Source organism: Rattus norvegicus, chromosome 9, assembly GCF_036323735.1.
Source record: "Rattus norvegicus strain BN/NHsdMcwi chromosome 9, GRCr8, whole genome shotgun sequence".
Lineage (NCBI taxonomy): Eukaryota > Metazoa > Chordata > Mammalia > Rodentia > Muridae > Rattus > Rattus norvegicus.
This window is the reverse complement of record NC_086027.1, coordinates 50,060,025-50,082,351: the sequence shown is the minus strand read 5'-3', so window position 1 is coordinate 50,082,351 and position 22,327 is coordinate 50,060,025. Positions and strand designations below refer to the sequence as shown.

Here is a 22,327-nt window from a genome sequence, read left to right as displayed (position 1 = left end):
TGTGTGTGTGTGTGTGTGTGTGTGTGTGTGTGCGCGCGCGTGCGCACACGCACACACATATGCTATAGGATGAAGAGTACATGTGCCAAGACACATATATGAACATCAGAGAACTTTGTGGGGTGGGTTCTTCCCTTACATCTTTACAGGGTTCCAGGGATTGAACTCAGGTCCTCTGGTCTGCAGGAAGTCCCATTAGCTGCTGAGCCGTCTCACCAGCCAAGCACCTTATTTTGAAGCAGGATTTCTCTGATATTTTCGCTCTTATGTAAGCCAGGCTAGCAGGCCCTGGTGTTTTCCCCTATCTCCCTGTACTCTCTCCTTTAGAAATGCCAGGAGTACAGCTATGTACCACACACCCAGCCTTTACATGGACTCCAGGGCTGAACTCGGGTTGTCGGGATTGCATGACAAACACTTTGTCGACTGAGCTATCTCCCTAATCCTTATGGTTTTGAAAGGTAGAGTATTAAGTTATATATATGATCTAAACCACCTCACGAAATGGCAATAAAATATTAATAAGTAACCAGGCTGTGAAGTTACAGGTGACTTTTTCCTCCTTACATATTTCAAAAAGTTCAGCACCTTTTCAAACAGCATTGCTTCTACAAAACAAAGGGGATTTTTCTAGTTTATTATGCAATGAATATTTTTAATTCTATCTACTCACAGAAATTGCCATGGTCACTGCCTAATGGCTTTTATCGCTCAGCATTTGTTGTCTTAAGCCGGAGAAGAGAGCCTGTGCCTACTACACAAGCACACTAGCGATCCACTCACACCTCCACCACGTGGTTTCTCTAGTGTCATCATGCAACCCTAACCAATGGCCTCTGACCAAACCTACTCCATAGGTTACAGTGAAAACACTTCAGGAGGAAAAACAAGACACTTGATCACGCTGACATGGTGAAGGGGAGCCCACTGCTCGTTTTGGCACTGGTCAAATCTCAAAAGTTGCTATTGGTGTTGATGCTGGATTTTTAAGATCTTATGGCAAACACCGTAAACACTCCTGATGAGTTTCCTGTAGGCAAGTAAGGATGTTTAGGGAGAGGTCATGTGACTGCCTGATTTGCTACAACTCCATCAGTGCTGTTCTGGCTGCCTTCAGGAAATGGGCAGTCGGTTGCACAGTCAGCCTGACTACGCTTAGGACAACATTGGTCATTTCAATTGCTCTGGCGGATGCTTTGAGGAAGCCCTCCACGTTCTCCACGGACTGTGCAAGCTCTTGAAGTCATAGTCTCAGCGGGTCAGTTTCAAACAATCCGTACTAGATTTGTTGCTGCTTTGGGCCTCAGTGAACTCCAAAGAATGTTGCCCACTCTCCCACCCAGGCCAGAGAGGGAACACATACCCTGGTGGTCTAGTACAAAGATGGCCTTCTGGAATACAAGTGATAAATGTCTGTAGAATCTACTTGCATGTGAAGTGCTCTGATTGGAATCGACCCCTTTTTCAGCTGTCTTAGCATTCTGATCAGACTCTCAGCTGGGGCACCCTTCTGCCCCTCTTCAGTTGCAACACTAGCTCACTGAAAGTGGCAGGGCTGGCTGCATGACAGGAAGAGGAGTTCCGAGCCAGTGACAGGTCAAAGCCGCCCAAGTGGAAAAGTGCCTGTTTGTCTAACTGTTGTACAGGAGGGGAGAGATCACATCTCCTGTAATTTTCCCCTTCTCTAAAACTTGTCTGGGTACACATACATGCACACATACGCACACACACATGCACACACTCAGGCATGCACGTACACACTTAATTCTGTCTTAAAAAAACAAACAAACAAAACAAAACAAAACAAGTATTCTTGTATTCTGACACCCGAAGTTCAAGATAACAGCCAGGGGAGGAAGAAGGATGTCAGGAGACAGGATGGCCACTAGTGTTGACAGAGGGAAGACTCCTGTACAGAGGCAGGGAAGACAAACTATGGTTTTGGTGTCTGGAGAGTGCCCGGAAGCTCTCAGGTGTTCAAGGCCAAAGAGCAGCGGTGTCAGACACCTAGGCCTGGCAACTGTAATGCTGTCTGCTGCCAAGAGCTGAGGAATCCTGGTGTCCAGCCTGCTGGTTGCTATGTAAGAGCTGTCATCCTGGCGAAAGCAAAGGCTGGACCCTGGCTGCCTGTGAAAGAGCAGCAGCAGGTGCCGCTCTGGCCCGCCTGTGCCACGGACGCCATCAATCACACAGGGCTGGACAAGCATCTGAAGGCCAGTACATGACACGACTTTTTCTTCTTCATAGCCTTCTCTCTCTCACTGGATTCAAGCTTCTTCCTTCCTTATTTTCTCAGCTAAGCGCAAGTTTAATACTCCTAGAGTATCGACTTAAGCTTGACAGCAGACACATTTCCTCTGCATCGAAATCCAGATGGGGTTTATTTTTTAATCCACTTATTATGAAGAATTTCCAAGTTAAACATACATATGTACACACACACACACACACACACACACACACACACACACACACACAGCTAGATTGTCATGGCAACTCACACAAGCCCTGGCCCAGACCAGAGGTCTACCGGTCTGAGTGGCCTTCTCTACACACAAGAGTTGCTCTGAAGCGCACCACTGTGGATTGTACACCTTCACTATCAATTGCATTCCTGTGCACTTAGCCACCCCAAGGAAATGAGAAACCCGTGACATAACTAAACTAGACAATTAGCCTTATATTCTCTTTTATGACCCACGCATTCGGTCCTTGCTCACAACCTGATATTTACCCTTTGCTATTCTTCTTATTGAATATTAAACTGTACACATGCATGCTTTTATATGTGCATATAATATAGTACAGTTATATAAACCTGTATATGTTAAAGGCTAGGATTAGCAGCATTCCTTCCAAGGATCCTCCCAACAGTTACCTAGCAACCACTTGCTATCACCTAGCTTGCTATAAAAGGGACTGTTTGGCTTCCCTTTGCTCTCTCTGACCTCTATCTATCTATCTATCTATCTATCTATCTATCTATCTATCTATCTATCTATCCATCTATCCCCTTTCTCCCTCTCTCCCTTTCCTGCTCCCCGTGTGTTCCTGCTAGCCTCTTCTCTCTCTCTCTCTCTCTCTCTCTCTCTCTCTCTCTCTCTCTTTCTCTCTCTCCCTCTTTCTTCCTTCTCTTTCTCTGTCTTTACTCCATTCTCAACTCCCCTTCTCATGTCCCCAAATAAACTTCATTCTATACTAGACCTGTCCTATGGCTGATACCTGGAAGGGGGGGGATGCCTCAATATGGGCCCGCCAAGGCTCCTCCTCCCACAGCACCACACCATGCTCTACAAAGCACATCATTAGCTTTACAAAACACATCAGTTAGGATCTGTGTATGAGGGAGAACACAGTTTCCTTCTCTCTGAGATTGGGTGACTTTGACTAAATGTTTCATGTTTAAGTCCATTCATTTTCCTCATAATTTTGTGACTTTGCTTTCTTCTTTAGGACCGAGTAGGATTTCTTTTTCTAATTTAAAGCACATTTCTTTTTATTATTCACCCATCTTGATGGACAGCTAGGTTGGTCCCATTTCCTTGCTATGGCAAACAGAGCAACAGTCAGTACTAGGGTGCAAATACCTCTGTGGAAAGATATGGAGTCATCTGGTCAATGCTCAGGAACAAAACAGTTGGGTCCCATGAGAGTTCTATTTTTCAAGTTTCAGGGACCTTCAAACTGATTTCCATAGTGACTGTATTAAGTTGTACTGCCCCTGGTGTAGAATAAGGCTTCTCTTAGCATCTTCCCAACATTCGGTGTCAGATTTGTTAGTGACAGCCATTCTCATGGAGGGGAGAGGTTACATCTCAGAGTACTTTTAATTTTTATTTCCCTGATGACTAGGGATGTTGTACACTTTAGAAAAAATATTTATTGTCCCTCTGTGTTTCCCTCTGTGAAATCTGCCTGTTCGACTATTTGCCCATTTGCTGACTGGCCATCTTGCTTTCTTAGTGTTTGGTTTTCACGGTTCGTTTTAGAGTCTGGACATTAGCTACGTGGATCGAATTGTGCAGGAAGCACAGGACTCGGGGACACTGAAGCAGAATGGAAACTCGGTTAACGACTGAGTGTTCAGGAGGGACTTCCGCTGGCTGTCTGCAGCCCCAGGTAAACGAGGGGCTGAATCTGACTCAGGTGAAGCAGAACGAGTAAAGATGGCTGAGAAGGGGGAAAATAATCAGGAGCCAGACAGAAATAAGCTCCTGACAAAACCAGAGGTGAGAAGCAAGCAACACCTGCATCAGAGAAGTCCAAGGAGTTCTTCTCAAGACACACCGAGTGACTGACAGACAGACAACCAGCAAGCCCTAGACTCTCCCTAGACCAGGAAACAAGCCCAAGTGACACCAGCAATCCATTCTAGGTAAAAGGTCCTTAAAAGGTTAAAGGGATCTGGCTCCCAGCTGGCTGGGATCCTAGCAGTTGTCAACAGGATCCTACCAGTCTAGCAAGACAGGCCCGACTGGTCCAGCAGCTCCCCGGCTCAGAGAGGTGGTGTTGGTATTTCATCTTCAGATTTAAGATGAATTAATAAACAGGACTTAGCTGCCTGAACCAGCTAAGTCTTCCTCAGCAGACCAGTGAGCAGCCTGCATCAAGAGGAGCATGCCTTTGTTTGGAAGACTGGTGCTCATTTTAAATGGGTGTCATCCATTTCCTGTAAGGTTTCCCTTCTCCAAAACTTACATGGCATGTGTTCACACATGCAAACACCCACTCCACCCCCCACCCCCCCCGCCCCCCCCCACCCCGGCACACAGAGGACTTAATTCTGTCTGTAAAGTAAATATTATGACACCCCCAAATTCCTCTCCCATCTCATCTTACCCGTGGTTTCTTGCATAGACTCTCCTCTCCCATGAATCTTTGCTGCTGTATTGTTTCATCTCTGCATTTTATTCTAGTGAACGTGAAAAAGACTGTTCAATGTGTCGTTCACTAGCTGCTAAAACTGAGCAGCTTTATGGCAGATTTATTTCAGCACCTCGCTCTTTTGTCTGAGAGAGATGGATGGTTACCCATAAAGGCTAAAGGGGTCAATTATAGTAACAGTAATGGTAACAATTACAGAATAGAAGAGTTACGTGTGTTTATCATCCGTTTAGTGCCGCGTTGGAGATCAAGCCCAGGCCCTCAGCTAGGCAACTGGTTTACCACAGAGCAACAGCCTAGCCCTTAATCCACACCATAAACAAAGGAACTGATAGGTCTAAGTAAGGGAAGTTGGGGTTCACAGAACTTCCTGTTTGACCATCAACCTCATACCTTGTCTTAGTTGGAGTTATCATGGTTGTGATAAACACCATGGTCAAAGGAACGTCGGAAGAAAGCTTTATTTGGCTTTTTGGCTTTTATCTCCATATCACTGTTCATCATTGAAAAACTCAGTACAGAAACAGGGCAGAAGCTGAGGCAGAAGCCATGGAGGGGTGCTGCTTACTGATTTACTCCCCCACGGCTTCCTTTCTTATAGAATTCAGGACCACCAGTCCAGGGGTGGCACCACTCACTATGGGCTGGCCTCCCCCATCAATCGCTAGTTAAGAAAATGTTCATCAGGCTCGCCTGCAGCCCCAAATCATGGATGCCTCTTCTCAACTGAGGCTCCGTCCTTGCCCATGACTCTCACGTGTGTCAATCTGACATAAAACTAACCAGCACAGACCTCACTCCCCCACTCCCAGAACACCCTGCAAAAGGCCACGTCCTTTATAGCAGGCCTTGAACCCATGTGAGACGAAGAAAGGACAGAGAAACCAATTTTCAGTGATACTCCAAGGAGGCTTTAACAATTTATTAGAAAACAGGTTCGGTTTATTGATCCGTCATAGGCACTGTACATAAATTATGTGGTTTGTGATTACATAATATTTGGCATCTGTTGCAGAACTATAAAATCAAGTTCTTCAATAATAAAAAAAACACCCTTCATTATTGACCAGTATAAATATATATTATTTTTAAAAAGTCACTAAAAATGGCTCAATACTTTCTCTATCATAAAGTAAAATTCAAAAGGCAGGAGAGAGAAAAATATAAATTCTGCTAAACCAGTTTTAAACACTGGCAATTAATACACGGTTGCATGTGCAAACTTCTGCAACACTTGGCCTTTTTAAAAAAAACACCACCAGAAAGTACGGTGAAATCTAAGTATTGGGCAAAGCGTGATCCTCAGCTGACACCAGACACTTCTGGGGTGGACGGGGAGAAGTCTCAGAAAGTTTCCTCTGCCCTTACGTGATGTCTCATCCTCTTAGATGGCCCCTGGGAACCAGCAATGACCCTACTTTCTTGTTGAGGGGCTTTCTCGGGACAGATTCTATTTCCCCCTCAGTGTCACAAGATCTGTGGCTCTCTGTTCTTCCTCTCCCCCTTATACTTTCTGGCCAAGTTTCCATTAACACTCATTCACACATAATAGACATGCACGCCAATACATTTTCTGGGTGACAGACAAAAACATTATCAGCAAGCTTAAACCTTTAAAACATCATGAGTCAGGATATCACCTCGGTCCATCAGACTTCTGGCTGCAGTGTGGGGCAACCTTTCTTTCTCTACCCCAGCAGTCCATTGATCAATCTGCTGTAAGGTTGGGTCTGTGAGAAATGAGGTCAAAACTCAAGAGTCACAATCCCAAATTGTGTGTTTTTGTCAACTTTTATGTAGGTGAGAAATGCCTTTAAATAACGTTTGTCCCCGCCCACAGCAGACGTTCAAAGTCTGATAGACAGATGGATATCCCCGTATATACAACCCTTAAAACTGGGTTTGTTCTTGGCATGTGAACTCGGGTTTTTTCAACCTTCCAGAACTGTGAGGACTACTCTGAAGACAGTCATCAAGTTAAAAATAAACAAACAAAAAACTTCTGTACCACAAAAAATTTTTTTCCTCTTCTTTCACTTGTAGTTGGGAGAAGAAATGTTGACCTTTAGGGAACAAGTATTGGAAAATCTAAAATATCTAAGGTAGGTGTTTATAATCCCAACACTGAAAGGGACTGTGGGTTCCTGTCAAAACATGCCTCCACTCAATTACTTCCCAAAGAACACCCAGGTCTCTTCCCATGAGTATTGAGTAAGTACTGAGTACTGAGTAAATACTGAGTACTAAGTACTGAGTAAGTACTGAGTAAGTACTGAGTAAATACTGAATACTAAGGTAAGTACACAGGGCTAGACCTGAAATCAAAAAGTCAGAGCATACTGAAAAAAAAAAAAAAAAGTCAGAGCACAGGGACAGAAACCAGAAAGTTCAAGGTCCAGTAGGGTTAAAAGTGTCCTTTTGTTAAATGGGTCAGTCCCTTTCTATATAAAATTAGAACAATTTCAAATTTAAATATGATTATCCAAGATGACTTTATAATAAAGGCCTTAGGAAATCTATACCATCTGTTTCCATTTCGGAAAGCAATGAGCAAAGAGACACTCACTACTTCTCCCTCAGAGGACTGATTTATGCGAGTAAAGAAACAACCTTTTACAGAGAAGCAGCAGAGATGGACTGACAGACAAGGGGGCTGGCAGCTTGAGTGGAAAAGTCTTAGAGTAAGCAGAGATTGGGCGGATGGGGTTTAGCATTAAAATGAACTTTAAACTGTAGCAAACTCCTTGTCAGGTGGAGAAAACGCCAAGAGCGAATTGTGGGCACAGGAAGTGGACAAAGACAGAGCGGCGGCACTGTGTGGAGAACAGGTACAGAGAGGATCCAGAGGTCCTTCTGCAATCACACAGCAGGACGGTGAAGAGGGGGCTGACTGGAGCCCTGGGACCAGACAAGAAGGGGAGGAGCTTAGATTTCTGCTTCTGCGAAAGAAGTATTACAGCCCTAGCCTGGCAGTGGTGGGTGGGGTAAGAGCAGAGTCTCTTGAAGGTAAATCTTCAGACTGTGCCTGTGACAGGACGGAGGGAGGAGGCACCGCATTTATTTCCAGAGAAGCAATGAGCCCTGCAGAAGGAATATGGTGTGAGAGCCATTTAAGGGTGGAGACTTGAATAGAAGAACCTGGAGGTGGGTGGCTTCCTCCTACAGTTGATTTAAAATCCAGAAAGCTTAGCTGACTGCAGGGAAGGGAATCCCAGAGAATCCTTCTCACTGAAAAAGGCGGTTTTCAAGCTCTACACAATAGAATTTAGTCTTTGAAAACTATGTTTGACAGCCGAGTTGTCTGGAAAATTCAGGGAAGAAATGCCTTCCACTGATGGGTACCAGTAAACTTCACCTGCACTGAGGCTTAGGGGAGGCACTTTTTTGACAATGACCCCCAAAGTGTCCTCAGACAACCATAATCCCTCTGTGAGACTCCACAGAATCTAATTTAACCACCCACACATGTGGCCATTTCCTGAAGCTTCCTCCTCCCAGTTCACTGCCTCGATTGTTCCCCAAACATCCTGAGTAACGTCCCAGAGCAACTGTTACTCTGGGGCTTCCCAAGCTCTCTGCTCAGGATGGCCTGGTCACCAAGTCTTGTTCTCTTCAAAGCCAATTCCAGGTGACCTGGGACAAGGGACTGCACTGGTTTGTTTCATGACTGTTTTACTGGGAGGCAGAGCCCAGCTGCAGCATCTGACGACAGGAGGCACTCCAACAGTCTTGGCCCGCCCGCCTTTCCCACACTAGCCAAGTGGTAAGTGTGTCTCCGCCTGCAGTTTCTCCTTAGTGTCCAGCACAGGATCCAGGGTTAGTAAGTGATGTTTAGACAGTGGTGATCGCCGTTGGGCTGGCATCTGGTATCTTAAGTTTTTCCAGAACCTGGTCTTGGCAGACTGCGGTCTTTCTTTAAAGTCTCCTGACCAGCAAATGGCCCCATGCTTCTGCTTAATGAATTGAATAGATTCTGGCATTTTCTCATAGTCTTGGATTTTCTCCAACTCGAGCAGGATGATTTTAATTCCTTCCCGGATGAGGGCATCGTATATTGCTATCTGCTCTTCAGATGACTGGCCCAGACAGCTGAAGCTTCCCATATCTCTCACTAAAATGATGATCAGCCTTCTGCTTCTCTTTACGTTTTCATTAGTAACCTCGATGGTATCTGCAGGATACAGAGCACAGTGCACTCAGGCAATACATTGTTTCCCGAAGTCAACACACAAAGAAGCTCTTCCCAGACTCTTTCCTATGTCTTCTGTTGCTTCTTCCTTGCCTTACTTCATGTTCAAAGACAATTAAAACTTACAAACTTACAGACCGGCTCAAAAACTGGCCCACGAAAGATAGACTTTGCTCTGGGAACCTGGAAAACCCTCAGTCAAAAAATTTTAAACTTCTTGGTAAATTGATTGATCTATAATATTCCCAGTCTATTAAAGCGGTTGTTGCGGATGATTTGATCTAACTAGTCATTTAAATTTTCAGAATAATAAGTCACCATTGACCCAACAAACTAAGAGAAAATTAATACTATACACCCCTGAAGATATTCTTCTATCTTCAAATATGTACAACGATGCCAACCTTCCAGAATCAGAACTCAGCAACTAACTTCACAAGGAGCATTTACGTACCTTCCCCAACATAGTCATCCCTTCCACAAATGAACAGTTTGTATCCAAACTGTCCCTCCAAGACCTCCGGCAACAGCTTAAACACAAAAGTATCCAAGTATGCAAAGGATCCCTCTCCGTAGGTCTTGGGATAAAGAACATAGGCATCATAGGTCTTTCCATCTGAAGCTAAAGGGGAAATAAAATATATTTAGAGCCGCGATGGAAAAGGGATTTGAAAAATCAATACCACAAACATTCATGGCTGATGGAAAGAGCAGTACAGAAAGTCTAAGGCTGCTTTAAACACAAGAGAGATTGTAGCTTTCGTTTCCATACTCCTTAGAGAACAACTCGCCTTCTCACGTGTTTTTTAAGTATGCATTTAAGTTTTCCTCATATATTTAAATAGTCCCCACATTAGTTTTTTATCAGCTTGACACGGCTTGTTGTTTGAGAAGATGGAGCCTCAGCTGAGAAAGCTCCCACTAGACAAGCAATAAGGCATTTTCTTGACTGATGACTGATGTGGGAGGGCCCAGCCCACTGTGGGCAGAGTCATTCCTAGGCAGGTGGTCCTGAATGGCTTTAGAAAGTGTGTTAAGCAAAGTGTAGGAAGGAAACCAGTAAGTAGCAACCCTCCATGCTCTCCTGTCAGTTCCTGCCTCCAGGTTCCTGCCCTGATTTCCCAGTTTTGGACTACAAACTGTAAGGTAAAAAGATACACCCTGGTTGGGGATTTAGCTCAGTGGTAGAGCGCTTGCCTAGCAAGTGCAAGGCCCTGGGTTCGGTCCCCAGCTCCAGAAAAAAAAAATACATCCTTTCCTCAACCCTTGGTTATGGTGTTTTATAAGAGAAATAGAAACCCTAACTAAGACAAATACTTACAGAGGCTATAATAGACTGTAACTTTTGACTATTAACAAAAACCTATCATTCTATTCTTTTGAATGTATAAAATATAACCTAAATAACAGAATTTTATATACACTAGCATTAACTTTTAAAACACAAATAATCTATTTCAAAATTATAATTTATCCATTCCTTGTAAACTTCATACATGTATTGAGCATATTCTGATCATATTTACCTGTCTCTACTCTACTCTAACTCCCAGAGCCCTCCTCTGAGTCCTCCACCCCCCACTTCATGTCCTTCCCTTAGATTCCTCTGAATCCAGTTAGTGGCCTTTGTACCTGAATCAGCATAGAGCCATCTTCTGGAGCACAGGCAGCCTACCAGGGGACATAGCCCCAAAGAAGACTGACTGTCCCTAGCAGTCAGCAGCCATCCAAAGCTAGGGGTGGAGCTTCATGAGCTCCTCACTCTCCATGGCTGGATCTTTGAAGGTAGCCATAGCTTCTTTTCTACCATTAGCAACATGCAAACTGATCCAATTTTCCCTTGAACTTGTACATTTTTTACTTCCCCTATAGAGTATTGTTTGTTACATTTGCAAGTTTAATTTCACTTCCTGGAAACAAAAGTTGCATGTTGAGATTTCTTTTTAATGTCAGCTTCTGTTTTCAGTAATACATGTCAACTCTAAAATAGCCATGTGTTTCTTTGTGACATTTTCACCTATGTGTATAATTTACCTGGGTCAGCCTCGCTACTCTTTCTTTTTGCTCCCCTCCCACAATACCTTTTTAAAATCCTTATGTTTTACTACAAACTTGCCCTCATGTAGCATTTACTGCCCCCTATCTTCACACAGTATGACCAAACCTTTAATACCTTTGTTTATCCTAGTGTCTAAATACCTCGAGCACTACATTCTACTTATTCTTCTTCCTATATTCGTTTGATATGACATTGTGATGTTATACAGAAAAGGGGACTTTCCTCAGGCACGAAAATCTCTATTTCATTTAAATGTGGGTCACAGAGTCCATAGGGCACATGCAGCATAGAGCATGCCCCAGTAATGGATTCTGGGTAACTAACTTACAGACAGGTGCTCTAAATACCCGCATGTCCTGCCAATATGAAAGCTAGGTTGGTAACTTAGCTATGAGTGGTACCATGGTTTATCAGTTATGAAACTAAACAAGAACAAATGTTCCTCTTATGCAAACCAATGTCATCGTTAAGAGCCTTCAGTACAAATATTATTCATCATCTTCAACTGCCCAGAGAAGACATTTCGTGGAATGTAAAATCATACCTTTTGGGGGAAGAAAATCAGAGCAGGAGTCCCTGTACCAAAGCACTATATCAACCTTGAAGACTTTGTAGATGCAAGCACAGAACACGGCTGTAGCTGTGAAGATGGCAAAGCCCCCGATGAGGTAATTCTTGAAGTCAGGAACTACCACAGAAAAGAGGAGAGAGAATCATTAGAACTAAGAAGAACAGAAACTCTTGGCACAGCAATTTGAATGAGTTTACCACAAAGTGTATTCAAAGACCACTTTGCCAGACCCACGACTGTCTGTTTAGTATAATTGATACCAATGGCCACTAATGAGCTGGACAATGAATTCTATCAAAAATTAAGGTGCATTCTTTTACATTTCCACCTAAAGCATGATGTGCCGTAAGAGAAAACCCAATGGAAACCACAGAGACAGAGTTCATGGTGGCACAACGGAAGTCAAAGGCCTGCAGGATTCTTTGAGTGGGGAGAGCTTGTCAGAAAGAAACAAAAGATGGAGGCTAGAAAGGCAGGAGTGTGGAAAAGAATCCAGGAGAGGAAAAACAATGAAAGCATCTTTCCACAGCCAAGACGTGGGTAGTATCCAGGGAAAACCTAAACTCTTAATGATTTTACTTCTCTGTTTTATTTATTTTTGTTTACATTTGCATACATTTTTAGTCAACTACAGAGTAACCAATACGTCACATTTGTACACATGCCCTGTTTTTCTTAGCCAGCTTTAGAGAATTTAAACAATATTTCACAATCATTGTCAGGTTTTTTTGACTGCCAATTCTCGAAAGCTAGTGGTCTCAGACATCCTTGTTATAAGCAGGATATGTGTGCTTTCTATACATGGCCATCTTGCTTGGTCATGTGTGCTTAAACGTATTCATGGGGGGCTTTCAATGAAGAAAATATAGGTAGCTATTGGCCAAGGAGAAGAAGCAGAAAGAGGTGGAGAAGAAGAAAAAGAAGAGGAGGAAAGGGGGAAGGGAAAGAGGGGAAGGGGAAGAAAGGAAGAAGGGAAAGAAAGGGAAAGGGAAGGGGAAGGAGGAGATGAACAAGAAGGAAGAGGAGAGAGGAGGAGAGAGGAGGAGAAAGAGAAGGAGGAGGAATAAAAAGGAAGAAGCAGGAGGAGGTGGGAGGGGGAGGAGGAGGAAGAGGAGGAAGAGAAGAAGAAGGAGGAAAGAGGAGGAGGAGGAAGAAGAGGAGGAGATAGTGGTGGTAGTAATAGTAGTAGTAGCAGTAGTAGTAGTAGTAGTAGTAGTAGTAGTAGTAGTAGTAGTAGTGGGGGGGGGCTCCTGTGCCTGTGATATAGCATGTCTCTGAAGTGATACCCAGGCAGAGGCAGGCAGAGAGGTTCAGCCACTGTTTCCAGCCACTGGGATGGAAAGATCAGAGAATTCAGCACAAGAAGCAAAGTGGATGGGAAGTCATAGCTGAAGAAGGGGTGAGGGACATTCCAGGTAAAGGAGCACACACTGGAATTCACCAGGCCATGCAGCTGTCACGTTAAGCAAGTGTGCATTACTCACCTGGGTATACTAACCGTACGTGTGCAGTCTCCAGAATATGAGTGTTCTTAACGAAGCAGATGAACGGATAGCGATAAAACTGGCTTTTGACCTCTGAAACGTTAAGTGTTGTAATGAGAGTGTACTTTCTTTTGGCTGAAGGGTGTTCCAAACTGTTCAAGAGAAGGGGTTGGAGAGGGGGTTAATAAAATAGAGTTGGTAAAATGCCTCAACACGGAGTAAGACCTACAGGCCCAGTTAACTGCTTTATTTGTAACATATATTATTACAGCTCACATAATCACCTTCCCAAGTCATGTGTATAACAGTTGTTGTCAAGATAAATCTGAAACTGTATAACCTCAAGGTCAGGATCACTCAGTAGCAAAGAAATCAACATGAATTAGGAGTTTGGAAGGAATAAAAAACAACACCCCCTTCTCTCTTTCACACCCCCCCACACACATTCTCTCTCTCACAAACACTCTGTCTTACACACTGTCTTTCACACATACACATATGCACTCTCATACACGCACTCATACATACATGCACATACAGTCTCTCTCACACACACAATTCTCTCTTTCACATACACACATAAACACACACTCTCACACACACACATGAAAGCACACTCACACACGTACACACTCACACAAATATTCTCTCACACACACTCTTTCATTCAGATATACTTTCACACATACACTCTCTTTCACATACACATATACACCATTTCTCACACACAAATATGCACACTTTCTCATACACATTCTCTCACACACACTCTGACACACATTCTCTCACACACACACATACATCCCCTCTCTCTCTCTCTCTCTCTCTCTCTCTCTCACACACACACACACACACACACACACACGCCTGTGACAGGTGACAAAGAGTGTTGCATATGAAGGAACAAGAAGGAGTTAACTGAAACCCCAGAGATCTTCATCCATCCCATAGAGACAGAGGCCGAGCCTCTGACTCTTGATTCCCTCCACGGACCTTTGCAGACTCTACTTAATATACATGAGTAGCACCTCGCCACAGTGCTGTCGCAGCACAAAACGGAATGGAAGAAAGGGGCTTTATACCAGTATGGAATTTGTACAGTGACATGTATTTTTAACAACAACAACAAAAAAAAAAAAACCAAAAATACAAATTCTCACAAAATTGTCTATCACTTAGCAAAGCTCAAAGTGGGCAGCAAAGGGCTAGGAGCAGCCAACCTTCATCTCTCCATCTTAGAGTCAAAATGAGCACAGGTGTGTCACAGAATGTAGCATCAAAATTGATTGGCAAACTCACAACTGATAGTCTTCGGCTAGGATTGGATCGTCCCATTCAATTTCCGACCCATTCCACTTCCAGTAGACAAGGTCGGTGAACTGGCCCGTGACGTTGCAGATCAGTTGTATCGTGGATCCTGAAAAACAATGTGTTTGACTTCCAAGGCTGTTGCCTTTGTTACAATCTGTCTATGTGTGTGTCACTGCTGAATAACAATGTTAAAGTATAGAAAAGCAGAATGAAAAAGGAAAAGTGCCCTAATCCTCATCACCCAGAGATGATTCTTGGGTTCTTTACATACCCCAGTCTTGGTCTTTCTCTTTAGACAACACCAATCTGTGAACAGGATCTTATTGTCTAGTAATTTGTAATTATTGTGGCTGGAAGCTTCAGCCTCCGTGATTAATGCTCAGAAATACCCCGTTGCTGTGAGACAATTTAGCGTTTCACAATCTCATTAAGCACTAACCGGCATGGATACTGTTGAATGAAATTTCTAAAATTTCATTCTTATGATTAGTATTTTAAGGAATATCCCCGCTTATATATTACGGTTTTCACAAATCTGCAAGCATCACTTAGAATGAGAACCCGGAAGCAGAATGTTCTTGTAGTGGTGGGACTCAAACCCATGCCCTTGCTGCATCTCCGGTCCTCACAAAAAGATATAGTTTCAAATCCAAACTCCAATCAGGTAAGGCTCTACCAGAGCAGCATGTGAAACTGTCATCTCACATGGACCCCAGAAAACAAGGGTTATTCAGTAAGCATTGTCCACCAAGAGAAGAAAAATCAAGCTCAATTAAATATTTTTTCTTCCATGAGTGCTCTGGAGTGGGAACTGAGGGCCCAGAGTACACTAGCTATGGTCTTCATCACAGCCCAGCCCACATGCATCTCTTTTTTTATTACTTACTTTTTTATTTATTTCACACGCATGAGTGTTTTGCCTGCAGATAGGCACCATAGGCCTGGTGTCACAGAGGCCAGGGGATGTTGGATCCTCTGGAGCTGGTGGTTGTTGTGGGCTGCCGTATGGTTGCTGGGTACTGAACTCAGGTCCTCTGGAAGAGCAGCCAGTGCTTTAAACCACTGAGCCATCTCTCCAGCCTCTCCGGCCTATACTTCTTGAACTACCCAGGTTTCCTAGGTTACTATTCACTGGCCTCTAGATGCTCCTCACAGGTAGGATACATTGTTTAGGCCACTCCATGTTCCTCGCACTTAAGATACATTGTTTAGACTCTGTGAGAATGAGCTCACTGAAGTCTAGCTGCTCTTTATCAATCAAAGACACCGCCTCGTCATAGACAAGAAAACTTCCCGGAAAGATTTCCAGGCTAGCTGTCTTTAACTTTGTTTATGAAAGTTCATTGATGTTTATTGTTTGTCTTTTCATAGCCAAACTTTACAAGAGGTATTCTTCACAGTATCTCTCTTCATTCACATTTGTTTTCTAAAAGCCCTCTCCACTACCAAACCAGGGAAGAGTAGAGGCACAGATGTGTGCAGGCATCTGATAATTCCATTGCCTTTTGATCCTGAAGCCTTCTGGGATGCAATGCACTACCTTCTGGGCTATCTTGAACACAAAGTATTGATCCAAGCAGTTGATTTAATTCCAGATCATTGTTGATAGGAAGTTTCTTTTTAAGTTATGTTACCTTCATTGTAGGGTAACTTCTCTTCTCATTTATCCTTTACTTTCTTAGTAAAAGTAAGTACATGTGCCTATATTCATCACCCTCCTTGTTTGTGTGTGTGTGTGTGTGTGTGTGTGTGTGTGTGCATGTGTATGTGCCTGCATGCCTGTAAAGGTACAGGTGTACCTATGTATGTATGTGTATAAGTATGCAGGTGTGTGTGTGTGTGTGTGTGTGTGTGTGTGTAAGAGTTCAGGTGTATCTGTGTATGTGTGTAAGAGTATAGGCATATCTGTGTGTGTAAGTGTGCAGTTGTACCTGTGTTTGTGTGTGTGTATCTGTGTATGTGTATGTATATTAGAAAGAGTACGGATTCATCTGTGTGTAAGAGTGCAGGCGCATCTGAGAGTGTGTGTGTGTGTGTGTGTGTGTGTGTGTGTGTGTGTGTGTGTGTAAAGGTGCAGATGTATCTGTGTATACGTGTGTGTGGAGGCTCAGCAACAATCTTAGATGTCCTTTGAGATGGGTTTCCCAGGGACACAGTAGAGTTCACCTATCACTCCAGACTGGCTGGCTATCCAGCCACATGTCTGCACTTGTCTCTACCTCCCCAGCACAGAGATTACAGATGTTCATCGCCACACCCAGTTCTTAATATGGATGATGCAATCAAACTCAGGCCCCCACAAGACTTTACTGGCAGAGTCACCCCTCCTCTTCCTGTTTTATTCTTTTTAAGACAGAACCCATTTGCAGTCAAGGCTAACCTCAAGCTCACAATCCTACTGCCTGGACTTCCTAAGCTACTGTGCACACCACCAGCTTAACACAGCTCTCTCTCTCTGGAGGCTGCAAAGACTGGTTCATACATGACAGGAAGGGACACACATTACTGCAATGATCAAGGTGGATCTTCATTCTTGATTTTTTTTAAAGGCTGACTAGCTAGGAAAAGCATTTTGTAGAACAATTACCATTTTTGACCTGTATACCTACCTCTTACTGCCTAAAAGGTTAGCTCTAACTATAAAAACATTCTGTGGTGATTAGATACATTAGGTATCATTAGCATGTGGCTGCTGTTTGCACAGATAGTGAGGTTTCATTGGAAAGTACGAGTGGGAGAATCTGGAGTCTGATATGGCTAGACTTCTGCCTTAAGAGGCAAAAACCTTTAAAAACTTTTAAATTAAAACCATTTAAAACTCATTTAACTATGCAGTGGACAGCAGACAATGCACCACCATCTCTCTCTGGCTTGTGCTGTGTGTTTTGTGAAGGTGCACGTTATCTTCATCTTGAGTCCAGGGTTAAGGGCTTCCCCACCCCGTACCGGAAGCCTGCTTACCTGGGTCAGCTTCCATCGTCTCATTCCGTGGGCTCATAATCACAGGTCTGTCCCTCTTGCTGTCATCTGCAAGAAGAAACCCCACAGCACTCCTGAGGCTTTGCCCGGACAGATCACAGGTGATAATAGCACTGGACCAACACTGAACTGGATCTGGCCAGACAAGTACAGCAGGAGATGGGAAGTGAGGAAGAGGAGGGGAACTGAACACCTGAAGCACGGCTGGACCATACACACCACAGAGGTGGACTATACAGGTGTCCTCCAGCCTACACATACATACATACACACACACACACACACACACACACACAAACACTCACACATACGCCTGCACTCTTACATACATGTATGAACACACACACACACTCACACATACACCTGCACTCTTACATACATGTATGCACACACACACACTCACACATACACCTGCACTCTTACATACATGTATGCACACACACATACACACTCACACATACACCTGCACTCTTACATATATTTATGTACATAGACACATACACACACACATACATACACACACATACACACGAAGAGAAACAAGTATAAATACACACATCTCTACTAAGAAAGTACAACCATTAATGAGAATATATTCTGTACGCAGCACCTATGTGCAGAGGACCCTGGGGGTTGGAGGGCTCTCCTCTCGTTGCACAGTGGAAAAGGCAGTAGCCGAAGGGCCAGAGCTGGGCCCAGCGTGCTGAAACAACAATATGGAATGTGGAAAATGCAGCTCTGTGTATGGTGATCCTATCATGAGCTTGCCCGGGATAGCTGCAGCTGTGTCCGAGAATAATTACTTGAAGCATTACTCGAGCTCCCCTGTTCCCCCAAAAGAGTCCTGGTTAGGTCAGCTTCTTATTTCTGAAAACTACATTTACAGAAAGGTTGACTACTCTGCCCATTCCTAGGTAACTTGTAAAGGTTCAATCAGTTCCTTTGTATTGTGAAACCGTTTTTAATGTGATATACAGGTATGATAGGGTTGGGAGGCCATAAAACATTAAAACGGTCTTCATGTGCATACTAACTGTGCATCTGTTTCATGGCAAAGGCTGATTTCATCAGATATGTGACCACAAACTGAGCTTTCTTCATGTCTAATCTTCTCAAAGCCTTACAGGCTACACTATCTTCTTATAGAAGAGGAGACACAAAGATTAAGCGATCAAGGAAATCAAACACGGTATGTACTAGGTGTGTAACATCTCCCGACTTCTGGGAATCTACTCCACTGCATGACCACTCTGTTGTACTTTTGGGTTTGTCTGGTACAGTCCTGGGAGCCAGATCCAAAGTTCCATACATGCTTGACAAATGCCCCACCACTGTGCTATATCCCCAATGCCAGTGACTCCTGTAGAGTTAGACTCAGCCAGGGCAGGCTCTCACACAGTAATAGACCTGCTAAAGGGAGTCCGAGAGCTCCTTGGAGGGACTGCCTTCTGTGACATCTAAGAGTTTTACAAGGCCCCATTGGAAAGGGTAACCCATAACGTGTTAGTCTCATCAGCTTTGCATCAGAAGCAGGAGTGAAAAGAATCCGGGTACCATTTACTAACAAACAATGAAATTAAGACCACAGGACTTTCATTGTGGTTTGAACATGAAATGTCCCCCACGGGCTTGTGAGTTTGAACACTTGGTCCCCAGCTGGTACCACTGTTTGGAAAGGCTGTGGAACCTTTGGGAGATAGAGCAGAGCTGGAGACAGGATGTCACTGCGTGTGTTGGGGGGTTGAATTTTAAAGTTTTATAGCTGACCCCACTTCTGACTATCTATACATCCACCCACCCACCTATCTATCTATCTATCTGTCTGTCTGTCTGTCTGTCTGTCTGTCTGTCTATCTATCGCTCTCTATTTCTAGCTCTATTTCTGGTTCTATATACCTAACTATTCTCTCTTCCTCCCCCTCCCCCTCCCCCTTCCCCCTCCCCCCTTCCCCCTTCCCCCTTCTCTCCTTCCAGTGTGCCCAAGAAATAGTTTCATCCTGCTTCCTGACTGCTGGGCCATCCTCACACTCCAGCTGCCTGCCACGCCTCCCTCACCATGACCAACTGTCTTCTCTTGGAAACATGAGTCAAAAATAATCTGTTTCTTCCCTATTTTAGGTTTTTGTGACCCATAGCCCTTGTGAGTCACTGGTCAGTTCCTAGGTCTAGTTCCTATTTGGACAACGGAGCAATGATATCAGAATGATGATTCCCTAAGGCCCGTTCCACACGCCAGTGCTGGGATCGGAGCTGCGACTCACCTATTGTGATAAATGTTATTACTCGTGTGACGGGATATTGCTTCCCCTGGTATGTGTAGGACGTGCGGCAAGTATAGTTCCCTCTGTGCTCTTCAGCCACATTCATCACCATCAGTTTATTCTTGAATCCAAAGAAGTTTCCATCGTCAAGAGGCAGAGGTTTACAGTTCTAGACAAGAAGAAATAAACAGAGGCTTGGGACAGTCGGTAACCCGCCCTGCGCAACGGAATAAGAACGCCACTTTTCACCTCTGAAAATTCAGGATTGAGGGGGTGACTGAAAGCTCAGATGTATGCAGCATGTTTTTATCGCTATGTTTCTTTCAGGGGTTTTTTTTTTCCAGGGCGGGGGTGGGGATGGCTAATTACATTTCAAATTTTCAAGCACAGAGGCTTATGCCCCAAAGACGAGTGAAGACAAATTTATAAGCTTGTGCACATGAGTGTAGTACCCTAGGAGGTCAGAAGGGGGCGGCGGGTGGAGCTGTCAGAGACAGTTGTGGGCCGCCTACTGTTCAGCTGAGGAACAGCTTACAATTCTGTGGGAGAGTGGAGCAGACTCTTCATCACTGGGCCTTGCCTGCAGCCCCAGAATGTACATTCTTAATGAACCCCAAAATACTATGTCATAAAAAGTTACCTCCAAAGATGTTCTATTTCTTTTTTTGAAACTGTGTCTTACAAAGGCAGATAGAGACAAGGGTTTTAAGGTTTTAGGTTAAATTATAAGAATCAATGAACGTAGTCCTACTTTTTTTGGTTTTTTGTTTGTTTGTTTCTTGTTTTTGTTTGTTTGTTTGTTTCTCTATGAAGTTGCACCACTACAGAGAAAACAATATTCAAGCGGGCAAATGCTTTTGCAGACATCTTTTATCATTCATGATGGAAAACTGCGCGTAAAAGTAAAATATCACGCTGAAGACGAAATTACCTTATACCACTGAACTTTGGGTAACTCGTTATTTTCATCTTTGAAAAAATCCAGATAAGGGCACACAAGACTTCCATCCCCTGCAACATGGAGCCGCTGTATGAAGCTGGCTTGTGTGTTATAGCACAAGCCAGGGTCATTCTCTAAGACACTCATGGTTATTTTAGTTTTGAGGCAGTATGTTGAGTTTCTGAAACAAGGCAAAGCATGGAAAAGTAATCATTACTAAAGTGTTTTCTTTGTCCTTAGCTATCATAGAGCACACGGCCGTGTTAATGCGTTCCTTTCTTACCTCATTATACAATAGTAATAGCCTGAATCCTCCATCTTGGCGGGAACAAACCAAAGATGTTCATTCTGCTGATGAATCCTGGAGTCCTTGTCCGCTGATATGGGGGTCTTGCTGTCATTTTTATACCAGATTATGGTGCCGCCATGCATTTCGTTTGGAGTAAGAGGACAGCTGCGAATGTCAATTTCATTTACGGATGAAAATGAAATGACCTCATTTGGATACTCCGTGCATTTGTCTTTAGAAGAGAAAAAGGAGAAGCAATTTCAGGAAACGTTTCCAGCATTTCTTGGTGGAATTTATACATCTGGACTCGATGGTTAGTAGAAATACCAGTTCCTGCCATATACACAGTTTCCAGCTGTGCACTCGAGAACACGGTCTTCAGAGTTTGAAGTCATTGACAGTCAGTTCCAGCTCTGTCATGTGTCCCCTATGGGCTGTACCCTGGGCAGGTTACTTATCCCCTCTTACGTTCTCCTTATTCGCGTAAAGGTAGGAATGACGGAGGGGGAGACAGTGACTTCCGTACAACGGAGAATAGTGAAGACGGAATGCACCCCCTCCCACTCAAACAAACCGCGTGGACAGCCGTAGGATGCAAGGCTGTTCACGGCCTGACATACATAATACTGTCTTCCATTTGCTCGAGATGCTCAAAGAGATGTAAGAGATAGTCAACAGAGACATAAAATGATTAAAAAGAAAAAGTCTTCTAGTGACAAAAAAAGAAATGTGTCGCCAAGTTGAAGATACACTGGGAAGAGAAATTAAGAAAACCTGAAGACATGACATTAGAAAATATCTGAGACTCAGTGACAGCTAAAGCAGCTGGGACATGATGACTATGAGTTGCTAGGGGAGTGTGGGAACACAGAAGTCGTGTTTGAAATACATGCTGAAATTCCTCGAGATGTTATAATGAGCCTGAGCCCAAAAAACACCAGGAACACCAAGAAAGGGAAAAGGGGACTCACACCAACTGTCTAAAACAAAATTATCAACACCAGAGACAGAAAGAAAATCTTAAGTAGCCAGAGATATTCTATTTTAAAAATGTATCTGTTTACTTTGGTTTTTTTTTTTTCAAGACACAGTTTCTGTGTGTAGTCTTGGTTATCTTAGAACTCACTTTGTAGACCAGGCTGGCCCCAAACTTATAGAGATCAACCTGCCTCAGCCTCCAAAGCACTGGGATTAAACGCACCTGCCACCATCACCTGGCTGCTTTTTCATTTTTAAGTAACAATAGTTAACAAACAAAACCAAAAGGGCTACAACCATCCTTCTAGGGAGTAAAGCTATTATCCAGCTGTAATTCCAGTGAAAATGCCTTTCAAAATCACAGAGAGGATTTTAAAAGCTC

General features: G+C 43.7%; 1 protein-coding gene across 13 annotated transcripts in view; it reads right to left on the bottom strand.

The window, feature by feature from the left end:
• Positions 1 to 5,772: 5,772 nt before the first annotated feature.
• Positions 5,773 to 22,327, bottom strand: part of Il1r1 (interleukin 1 receptor type 1) — a 76,022-nt gene continuing 59,467 nt past the window's right edge. For all 13 annotated transcript variants that reach the window (XM_063266739.1, XM_063266741.1, XM_063266740.1 and 10 more), the window contains 9 exons: positions 20,962 to 21,199; positions 20,670 to 20,859; positions 19,739 to 19,907; positions 17,460 to 17,525; positions 14,487 to 14,604; positions 13,188 to 13,339; positions 11,677 to 11,820; positions 9,528 to 9,695; positions 5,773 to 9,055 (listed from right to left, as the gene is read on the bottom strand). In XM_063266739.1, the coding sequence (XP_063122809.1) occupies positions 8,637 to 9,055; positions 9,528 to 9,695; positions 11,677 to 11,820; positions 13,188 to 13,339; positions 14,487 to 14,604; positions 17,460 to 17,525; positions 19,739 to 19,907; positions 20,670 to 20,859; positions 20,962 to 21,199 (1,664 nt within the window). In that variant the 3' untranslated portion in view covers positions 5,773 to 8,636. The remainder of the gene's footprint in view (positions 9,056 to 9,527; positions 9,696 to 11,676; positions 11,821 to 13,187; positions 13,340 to 14,486; positions 14,605 to 17,459; positions 17,526 to 19,738; positions 19,908 to 20,669; positions 20,860 to 20,961; positions 21,200 to 22,327) is intronic.